Source organism: Mobula birostris, chromosome 3 (genome assembly GCF_030028105.1).
Source record: "Mobula birostris isolate sMobBir1 chromosome 3, sMobBir1.hap1, whole genome shotgun sequence".
NCBI classification, from domain to species: Eukaryota; Metazoa; Chordata; class Chondrichthyes; order Myliobatiformes; family Myliobatidae; genus Mobula; species Mobula birostris.
Window position 1 is genome coordinate 80,875,614 of NC_092372.1, and position 11,231 is coordinate 80,886,844.

The 11,231-nt window shown below is 40.3% G+C and overlaps 1 protein-coding gene across 1 annotated transcript; it reads left to right on the plus strand.

Moving 5' to 3' along the window:
* Positions 1-2,982: 2,982 nt before the first annotated feature.
* LOC140194625 (transmembrane protease serine 6-like) lies at positions 2,983-9,977 on the plus strand. The gene is made up of 6 exons (XM_072251870.1): positions 2,983-3,176; positions 4,022-4,087; positions 6,148-6,316; positions 7,111-7,370; positions 7,719-7,852; positions 9,386-9,977. Exons 1-6 carry the CDS (start codon positions 3,035-3,037, stop codon positions 9,548-9,550), a joined length of 936 nt encoding a protein of 311 aa, XP_072107971.1. The 5' UTR covers positions 2,983-3,034; the 3' UTR covers positions 9,551-9,977.
* The last annotated feature ends 1,254 nt before the right edge of the window (positions 9,978-11,231 follow it).

Below are 11,231 nucleotides of genomic sequence, written 5' to 3' on the forward strand. Positions count from 1 at the left end.
GAGAAATCATGAAGGACAAAGCTATCCCATCTTCACAGCTTCATCCATTGCAAATGCATCTGTCCATGCAATGACCATGGCACGTACTGGAAAACCCAGCAATTGTGCTGAATGGTATTCAGGACAGATCTGATTGCTTAAAACTGTGCATCGATGAGGTGCTGTGGACTATCAGCAGCAGTAAAATATTTCACTGTAATTCACATCACATCTCTCTATATCTACTATTACAAGCAAACCAGGAGAAGGCTTGGAGCAGCAACAGGAATATCTAGAAAATGCAGTGCCAACCAGGTAAGGGTGCAATAAAGAACTATGTGTGTATAACACAGCAAAAACAGAAGGCAACGGACAAAATAAATTGGCCTCTGAAACACCGAATGTTAGTAAAATGACCTGTCTTTCCACTTCATCACTACTGCTCTAAGAAGGGGAAAAACTATCACATGAGATATAGTCCTTTATTTCACAGAGATTTGTTTGTCACTGATGGTTTCTTAACACAATTCCTGATTCAGGATCCTGTGCAAGATCAGAGCTGGAGATTCATACCTTCCATTCAGTCAACATCAATCTCCTTGCTTACATTTCTTTAACATTCACCAAGGACTTCACAGACAATAAACCAGCCCTGTACTTGATAATCACCAAATGTTGATTAGGACTGTAAACGTTCTTCATTCACTGTTCTTGGATATTTGGGTTGAAACTTCTGACTCCCACAACTTCCCCTTTGATCCCAAGGACAATTGCAAAGATTAATTCGAAGTTACAGATCTCTTTAGTTAATAACACAAGTGCAATTTGCTTTCCAGTCAATTGATCACATCAGTTAATGGTTTAAAATGAACAAAGTATAGCATACAAAATACAAAATAGGATTATTACTATTACTATCTCTTTAATTTCCTTTTCAGGGTTCTTTTGAAGACCCTGACCTGGAGTTACACGCTGACTTCAGTTCTTTGCTGGAATGGGACCAGCTCTCGGGGCCTCGCAAGCAGCCATTTTCGATAAGCCAAGGATGGGACCTAGAAGACGAGTGTGCCTTCAGGATGCTGGATTTTCATGGCTTAGGAGGTGGGTAGATTCGAGGTCAGTGCCGCGCAGAAAACTGGTGTGTTGTGGGAGTACACGGAAGATCAAAAGCAGCGAGCTGGCTGCTGGCTGTGTGCCCAGAGACCTGAGATCTTTGGGCACAGAGCTCGGGAAAAGCAACGCAACAGACTTTTAACACCATAAATTGGCCAGTTGCTTGGTTATGTCTCCCCTCTCACTGTGAAATGGGGACATCTCTTTCTTCCTTATTAGGGAGAGAGAGAGCCTGTGTTATGTCGAATTACCGGGTGAATGAGTAGTCTTCGGGGTACTGTAACTGTGTGTCTTTAGTGATGCTTTGCTGCACACTTGAATGCTCGGTGGTGGGGGGTGCTGGTGCTTTTTTTGCTGGTGGGGGAGGAGGGATCATTGCTTTGCTGCTGCTTATGCATGGGAGAGGGAGCTGGGGAGCTTCGGGGTTCTAACATTTAACAGTCATTCATTCTTTGGGGCACTCTGCTGTTTTCGTGGATGTATGTTTATAAAAGGAATTTCAGGATGTGTACTGTATACATTTCTCTGACATTAAATTGAACCAATTGAACCTATGAATAATCTATCATATTATAACAGAGTGATGTACTTCACTATTAATGCTGAAACTAATAATCCTAATATTTTCCACTTGATAGAACTTGTCATTTTAAGGGCTTGAATGTTAATAGTGTCTGCTGCAGCTTTGTTCATTACTCTGGCTCTGCCCGTCTCCTTGGGTTTCTCCAGCTCTGTCCGTCTCTTTGGGTTTCAGTACTCCCGCTGCACATTCCGCTACTGCTTAACTTTAGCATCAGGTAAACTTTCAAAACCATTTAAATTAAAACAATCGTGCCGCTTTTATATAAACGCTTCAATTAAACTGTAAACTATAGAGCTTGTAAACATCTTTATAAAAGCATTAACAGAGTCTGTATCTTTCATATATTTACAACTTTAGTACTGCATCCGATTCCACACCTTCATTTCTTTTGCAGCAAACTATTCTATCTCTGTTTCTTTAAGGTTGTCACAGCCGGGGAAGGTAGTGGGGATATGCTCCCGTGCGGTTTAGCTACTAAGCCCGGCGGATCCGTGTCTACTGGCAGGAGAAATAGTAAAGGTGGGTTACTGGCGCCTTAAAAAGTCGCTTCGGCCAGATGGGACTCGTCAGCCGTGGTTGGCAACTTACCTAGTCGGAAAACTCCGACCTCAGACCCCCGCCGTCTTGCGGCTACTCATAGGGAAGACTTTGGGAGTAAAGCCCAACGAAAAACAATCCGGAGCGAGAGTCCATACGGCGTTGAGTTAAGTGCTAACTGGCAACTTCTGTGATGCCGCTGGTGCCAAGCTGTATCGGTCTCTGCCAATTCATCAGCAGCGTGGAGAGGGGAAGGGCAATAATTTGGTCTCCATATCGTACCATATCCAACAACATGCACGGTCGACCCGGACCGAAGCAGGGCCGCAAATTCTATCTCTATCACCTCCCTCCCCCCACCCACTTTCTACACATCATTTTTCTCCAGTTTTCAACCTCTCACAATCATTAACAACGACCTTGGCTAATGCGAAAGAAAGGATTCTATTTCCACCTGGAGTTCGGACAGCTGAAAGAGCAGGGGGGGAAAATCCCTTTTTTACACCTTTGTCAGGCCGTTTAATTTGTTTACGGAACCGCGTGCTCGTCAACTCGCACGTACCGACTTAAAAAAAATTTATCCCACTTGTTCGACCTGTTTGTTATTTTTCCGCGATCACTCCAATGAAAGTAGGTGACGGCAGATGAATGCATTGGGCCACGTTCGGAAACTTACATCGGCTCACACCTGGGGGCACATGACGTCACGCGCTCGCCTGGATAAATTTCGGCCGATTCCCGCGTCTTCTTCACTCCTATGAAGTGTTTGCTATCTGACAGCAAGCGAGAGAATTGCGCTTCAGTGAGGCTCCATTGGTCAAAATGAGCAGCGTGAATATAGAATCGGCCAAGACCGATGAAGTGAAGACTCAGATACCGACGAACAGACTTCTAAAGATACTAGCAATAGTAACAACCACGCTGTTTGTCTTGGTAGCTGCAGGACTGATTGCTTTGATGTTAGGTGAGTGATTTTGCATTTTAATTATGTTCATAGGCAAATAGTTCGATTTGAATTTCTAAATTAATCTTTCTTGCCTGACGGTAATTATTTTAATTCTCAGGAAGTTGTCAAAGTTTGATTATTCCAAAGGCAGTTTGTCTGTAAATGAAACGTTAAGCTTCTTTCAAACACACACAAAATTCTGGAGGAACTCAGCCAGTCAAACATGCCTTACTTGCTGAGTTTCTCTAGCATTTTGTGTGTAGCTCAAGATTTGCAGTATCTGTAGAATCTCGTGTTTGTGTTAGCTTCTTTCAACTATGCCTTTCGCAATTGTTCTGATAAGGGGACTGCATATCTGTCGACGTGTTAGGTTCTAACGCTTCCTAAAGGCTATTGAAGCATATGTCAAATTCGATTTTCATGGTGCAAATTTTGATTTTCGGGTCTTTATTCTCGTGCTTTTGATGTAAGTTTGGAATCTTGATGCAAACTTGAGGGTGCTGGGTCTCTTTAAAACTGCGCTCTTGACATGCTACTTAGCTGAATGGAAGGTTTGCACTTGTTTTCATTTTAATGCGGTGAACATTGAATTGGATTGAGTTAATGATATGATCTAACGAAATGCCTCCTGTAATGTAACCAGCCACCTTCTGGTGAAGGGATAGATGCAGGAGCATCTTAACTAGGAAATGAAAACTGCAGAAATTAGTGTAAATGAAGTATGATAAATATCAGTTCAGCTGTCACTTTGAATTTCTATCATTGGGCTGAATATAATTAAAGTGACGAGGGTTTGTTTAAGTGCAGATGTGTTAATATTGGTTGGTGATGTATAGTAACTTTGTAAATGTTCTATATTACAGTCTTTTACCTGTCTCCCAAATGTGTGGAAAGTGAGGCTTGCAGAACATCAGATTATGCTGCCTGTGGTAAGTAATATTGATGGAGGTGGACCTTTCAGTCTTCAGTACTCACTGCCTATCACTGTCCACTAATTTTATGCTGAACTCTTATTCTCCCCACACTTCCATCAACTACTTTCCAGATTGTGCCCTTTGGTCACTGTAAATTGGCCTCACTTTATAGGCAAAGAGCCTCAGTCCCTCGCGTTCTTGAATTGAGAGTGGGGAGGGGGTGGATTAGGAGCAGGAAACATCAGAACACCTAAATGACAACAACGTTTTCAGGAAAAGAGTGAAAACACCATATCACACCAGAAGTTAGATTGAACCAGGGTTACTAGAGTAGGTAGACAGTAGCTGCACCACAACACTGTCTGGCTGCACATTATATTTAGATTGCCTAATGAATGAATCATTAAGGTAATCTGTCCTTATTTGAAATGAGACTCAAAACAAACTGCCTCCAGAGGCTCTAATTTGAAAAGCAGCTCCAATAGCTTTCAATTCGAGATTCTAGGTTCTGTACACAAGGATACTGAATGTTCATAATTTAAAATTTACTTCTGTATTAACCGATTTTTTTTCAATGCAATGGCTTTTTTTGTGAACTGAGTTGAGGATGATAAAGCTGAACTGTAGAAATGTACCAGACTAAAACCTGAAATGGTAAAATACAGATTATAATATGTTCAGTGGTGATGTTCTCTGAAGTAATAGGAGAAAAGGTAGTTGGTACTCAGTGTACTTGGACACAAAAGTCCAAGCAGGCTGGCTAATTAAGCCCATCACCCCTACTGGGACATAGTCTACCAACAACAGCTCACCTGTCTTCTGTTGTCCCCAGGTGTAGGCCATCTTCTTGGTTTCAGCTTCAGGGTTGCATCACCAGGCATCCTTTGGCTGGCCTTCCTTTCCACTTTCCCTGGGGAGTCCACATTAGTGCTTGCCTGGTGATGTTGGTACTTGGCTTGCACAGACTGTGTCCTAATCATCCCCATCTTCCTGGCTTCTGCGGACTTGTGGTTTCACCACACTACATCATGCAGCTTCCCGGCAAAGATGCGTCCTCTCACAGGGATGAGGTCTTTGGAGCTTCTGCTGGCAATTCTGTAGCTCTGGGTTGTTATAGGATGGGGTTACTAGGCCCTTGCCCAGTTAACTGGGACACATTGGGACAGGTATACTTTGGACCAACTAGGTCGCTGCCCCAATTAGCTGAAGTTTCATGGAAATAAAAAAAAGTCAAACTACTATTTAACTGAGTAAGAACTTGTATATTTAAATAAAATACAGGACAAAATGAAACACCGCCAACGCTACTACAGTACTATAAAACTCAGTTCCTAATAGTTATCATAGGAGGAATTAATCTCAACTACGCTGTGTAAATGAACAAAATCAGCACTGACACCTAGTGCAGATAATGGACTGCCTTCATATAATGCTGTTGACAAATACATCCTTCAGTCTTCATTTTCATTGTAACATTCAAGATGATTATCAATACCTTCACATTCTTCAGAGTTCCCTAACTGGCTGAAGTAGTGAAGTTGTTTCATTTTCACTCCTGGCCATTTCTGGCATCTAAGTCTGGAACTGTTTTCTCACTGCTGTTTCAAGCATTCAAATTGCCTTACTGCTTTATTTCTGGTGAACTATCAGTGACCAAAGCCACTGCTTTTTGAACACAAACATATGCAACTGGTAGTATTTTTAAAAAACTGTTTGCTGTCAGCACGGTGTTGTCTAACGGCCACATAAGCTCATGTGACTGATTCAAGTTAGAAAATGTTTGCACGTGTTCTCCTGTCCCAATTAAGCAGCACAGTGTCCCAAATAAACAAGGGAATCCCGGCTATTTTCTTGATTAGTTTTCGTTCTTTAAGAGTTGTCCCAAATAACCGGCTGCCCTGATTACCTGATGGCCCAATTAACCGGAGTGTACTGTACTTTGTTATGGCATCTCATGAAAATAGTTAACTTCCTAAAAAGGAAGTGAATCAAAGTTATTGCATTTGTAATTTTAACAGATCAAGAGGGTAAATCTTTGATGGCTTGGCATAGTAATGTACTTTTTATTTGGATAGGTTGTGGTCAACAGAAAGCTCGATCTGAGAGGATTGTAGGTGGATTGAGCACGTACGGTGGCGAATGGCCTTTTGTAGCCAGTGTCCAGTTGAACAACCGACACTTCTGTGGAGGAACACTTATCTCCTGTAGGTGGATTTTAACAGCTGCACATTGTGTCAATGACAGGTAAGTGCGATTTTCCTCCATGATAAACTATTTTAAAGTATTGCATTGTAAATTGTAATTGCATGGAAGCAGAGATTTCCGTATTGTTGCTCCATTTAATTGTACTGTATATTGAGGGCAACCTGGTTCATATGTGTAATATAAAGTGCCACACCCTGCAAGTTTAGTACTCATGCAAGTACTTAAGTAAACAATCTAATTGGATTTTAAGGAAACTTAGTTTTAAAACTAAATCTGCAGTTGTGCACCATCCAAATACTTGTGCACTTCCTCCAAGTGGATTGGTTAAGCGGTCTATTTACTCCCACATACAAATCTGATTGGGGATCATATATCTATGAAGCAAATTCTAGTGCTGAAAAGACAAATTATCTGGGATGTGCTACTGAGTAAAGTTTTTTTTAAAGCAAACAAAAAATTGTTAGCTATAAAAGAAAATATACACCATGTGGGCAACGATTTGTATTTGGAAGCTCCTTTCAAAAAGGAGGCACAGCTTAACGACCTTTAGAAATATAATTGCCCAAAACAATGTGTTTTGAGGCTGGGGCAGCGGACTGTTTATTTAGCTTTTCAGGAATATTAGCAACCCACTGTCCATCATTCCAGCATTAAAAAGCTCCTAAATGTGATTACACCTGTGAACATTAGGTGAAAGTTTTTAATAGATAACTCAAGTTCCTCATTATTTGGATATGCAACTGGAAAAAGTGTTTAATTGAGTCAAAGATGGGTACATGAGGCCTTCTGTTTAATCGTCAAAGCCTAACATTTGATTTTCCTCTGAATTCTAGTGATATACAGAACTGGACTGTAGTGCTTGGAATCCATTTCTTGAATCAGCCAACAAACAGTGTGCAGAAACGAAAAATTTCAAAGATACTTGTTCACCCCCAGGCAACATCATCCTTTAATTACGATGTTGCCCTGTTAGAGCTGTCGCAGCCAGTTGAATACACCGACTTTGTCCAACCAGCTTGTCTACCTGCAGCCACAACATCCATTTCTGGGAGAAGATGTACAACTGTCGGATGGGGAAGAACAAGTGAAAGTGGTACGGATCAGACTTGTTGAATTTGCCATCTTGCTGTTACACCTATTCCATAAGTTACCTAAGATTAGCTTTTACATGATTTATTCTGGTGGTATAGGTCTTGGGCTTAAAACGAGAACAAGCCAAACTTGGAAAGAATAGTTTTTTTTTAGTTGTTGATATTTAAGGGAAGTAACTTTCTGGCAAGATCATTTGGACTTTTAAAATTATTTAAAATGGTCAAACTGCAGATGTATGCTTGGCCATTTATCTAGGGTGTTGTGATGGAGCATGGGGATGACTGACACTTCACATATATTGCCACTGTTTTGGACTGCAAATTAACTTTGTGCTGTTCCTTGCCAATAGGATTGCCAAGTAATGCCCTTTTGAAGACTGAAGTGAAAGTTTTCAGCAACAGCCTGTGTCGGCATTACCTGCCTAACATTACCGAACAGATGATCTGTGCGGGAGTGCCTGAAGGTGGAAAAGATGCATGTCAGGTACGGAATTGCTCTTTGGTTAGTTTATTTCTGTGGAATGCCATGCTCTTCAGGTTACTTAGATGTAATCACTTGCCATGAAATGGTAATTCAGCATTAGACCAAGCTTTTGCAGGTGAATGAATGGGGATACTGCAGAGTAATCAAGTTCTCATCATTAAAATTGTGGAGGTTTCATTAGGGTCTGATAACTTGGCTGTAATGTTGGAGCTGGTTGAATCAAAGGTAGAATTCCAGGGTGACTGAAATGGTGCAGCTTGTTTATAAATCCATTGCTCAAACGTGAACTACATTTGTGGTTTCAAATTTGTATTTGCATATCCTGTAGGGTGCTAGTTTGAACAGATTGCTTTCCACACATCGTTTTGGAATTGACATGTGACACCTTCATTCCATCTCCTTCACTAAATCCTTTAGTAAGGAAAGGTGTGCATGCCCTTCTGTGCATTTAGTACTCACTGGGTATATCAAAGAATTGGAGACTATCAATTGTTCTTTAAGATTAGTGCATTCATTTTGTAGCTGTATCTTTCTGTAGCTTTCGTAGTTGTATCTTTCCGTAGCTTTCTAGAGCAAAGCTAATTTATCCTTGTGATTATACAAATACTCATAAAATGTAACAATTTATAAAATGTACTGTTCACTAATGTAATGTAAGATGTGTCAAACTGTAAAAATAAAAATTAAATATAATATAAATATAATTAAATATAATCTCAAATATAATTTTGAGATTATAAAGAGTTTGTCTTTAATAAAGCTGTAATTCAGAAGGGAGAACAGTGATGTGTTTTCTTAAATGCATCACTACTGTACGCTTGTAGCCTTTGCCCATAAGGAAAAAAAACAGGGATGAGTCCTTTATCCATTTCCATTGTCCTGATACAGCTGATCTTTTACTATAATACCAATTTCCTGACCTAATTCCATAGTCACTTTAATTTTACAATGGGCTCCTTCCCAAATAACTCATAAATCCCACATGCAACCCTACTCAAAATAGCTGCTGCATTCTATATCTCAGTGGGTACAATTTCCAACGGGGCAGTTGGAAAGCACGGAATTCTGGTGTAGTAACCACTTAGTCTTGTATCAGATGGAGTAGTAAAAATAACTTATTTATGGAGCAATCTTCATACAATGTACTTCAAAGTGCAAGCATGAAAATGAAAGACAGATGTTAGTTAAAAGCAAGGTTAAATAAGTCGGTTTTGAGCTGGCACTGTCAAATGAATCTGCATCCCTTGTAGTTTCAGGCATTGTGTTGCACAGTTTAGGAGTGTAGTTCAAGAAAAGCTGAGTTGTGCGATATTCATTTTCTCCTTTCACTTGCCGGTAAGATGGCACTCAGTATCCAAGATGAACACAATGATTTGCATAAACAGTTACTAGAAAAGGCTTGTTGGTCAGAAGTATCTATGGAAAGGAACGAATACTTTGGGTTTGAGATGCTTTGTCAAAATGTGTAAGGTTAGTTGGAGTTGCATGGTGATCTCCAAGTGCAATATATCCTCAACCTTGCTTTCTTCCCAGGGAGATTCTGGAGGACCATTGCTGTGCCAAGATGAGGGTTCTCGTGCATGGTTAGTGGCAGGAGTTGTTTCCTTTGGAAAAGGCTGTGGAAGACCTCATCATCCTGGTGTATATATGCAGACAACGTCTGTTCAGAATTGGATAGCAGAAAATACAAGTCGATAGCAGCCTCATTTGTGACAGTCCTTCTCGGAAGTTGCCTACATTTGTAAGTGTCTTTAGTACTTTCATCCCATATTGGAGTCTGTATGGAAAAACTGTAGCTTTGGAAAAAAGCTTACAACTTGGACCTTAATATAACAAGTCTCATTTCGAGAACCTCTTAGACTTTGAAATATCCAGCTTTACGGCAATCAACCAGCTAAAGCATAGTGCTGTTGTCATTTGTATTGTTTTTACTAGTATTACTATTCATTAAATGGATTGCTTAAGTGGTCTCGTTAGAAAACCATACTTCAGAAATGTAAAAGATTCAGTTAAGCTTGTATTATTTGGCTACACCATGGCTACTTAACCATCACAAGTGGTGGAATTCTGTATGTTACAATGTAACAATTTATAAAATGTACTGTTCACTAATGTAATGTAAGATGTGTCAAACTGTAAAAATAAAAATTAAATATAATTTTGAGATTATAAAGAGTTTGTCTTTAATAAAGCTGTAATTCAGAAGGGAGAACAGTGATGTGTTTTCTTAAATGCATCACTACTGTACGCTTGTAGCCTTTGCCCATAAGGGAAAAAAACAGGGATGAGTCCTTTATCCATTTCCATTGTCCTGATACAGCTGATCTTTTACTATAATACCAATTTCCTGACCTAATTCCATAGTCACTTTAATTTTACAATGGGCTCCTTCCCAAATTATACCCCTATGTTCCACCATGCAGTATTCCATTTTTGTCAATAAAAGAAAATACCATTGACAGGGAAGACTAATTCATCAAATCTGCACTGTTCCAATCCTCAAAGCAGGGTGAAAATAACTTGCATTTATAGTGAAGCCTGATGATAATGATGATAACTGTACTATAGGACATGAAGCATGTAATTAGTGCACAGAAAGGTCCCATGTGTTACAGAGGACCAGAATTTGTTTTGAAATATCCAGTGGTAGGGTGAGGGAGAATTGGTGAAGCCCTTAGGCAAAATAGCCTCAAACACTTCCCTTTCTCTTGAGAGCAGACAAGTAGCAATAGGTTAATTTCTAAAATTAAAGGGTTCATGTATGCAGTGAGGTTGAACAAATTGTGCTTATTCCAAGCACCGAAGAATACACCTTATTGAAAGGTACAAGAATTTGAGTGTGACTGATGGGTGGATGCTAACTGGGTGCCTTTCCACCAGTGGGGCTTTGTAGAATTGGAGTCCATGAGTGAGACAAAAGGAGACACCCATTTCAGATGAACGTAGAGGAACTTCCAGAACAGTGAAGGCAAAGTGATTAAATATGCTCAAATTAGAGTCATTTGGATAAGATGGAGTCAAGGGGTGCTAAGGTCACGATTGGATGAAATAGGATCTTGCTGAAGAGGGTGACGGATGGGGGAGGGGCACTTTAAGAGGTCTCGCATCTAATCGTGGGTTGATAGGGTGGTTAAGGAGGCATATCGACATGGTTGCCTTTATTGGTCAAGGCATTGAGTTCAAAAATCAGGGAGTTATGTTGCAGCTTTATAAAACCCTAGTTAGGCTGCTTCTGGAGTTTTGCAAACAAGTCACCCCATTGTAGGAAGGATGTTGAGGCTTTGGAGAGGGTGCAGAAGAGGTTTACCAGCATGCTGCCTGGATTAGAGGGCATGTGAGGTTGGATAAACTTGGTTTGTTTCCTCCAGAGCAGCGCAGG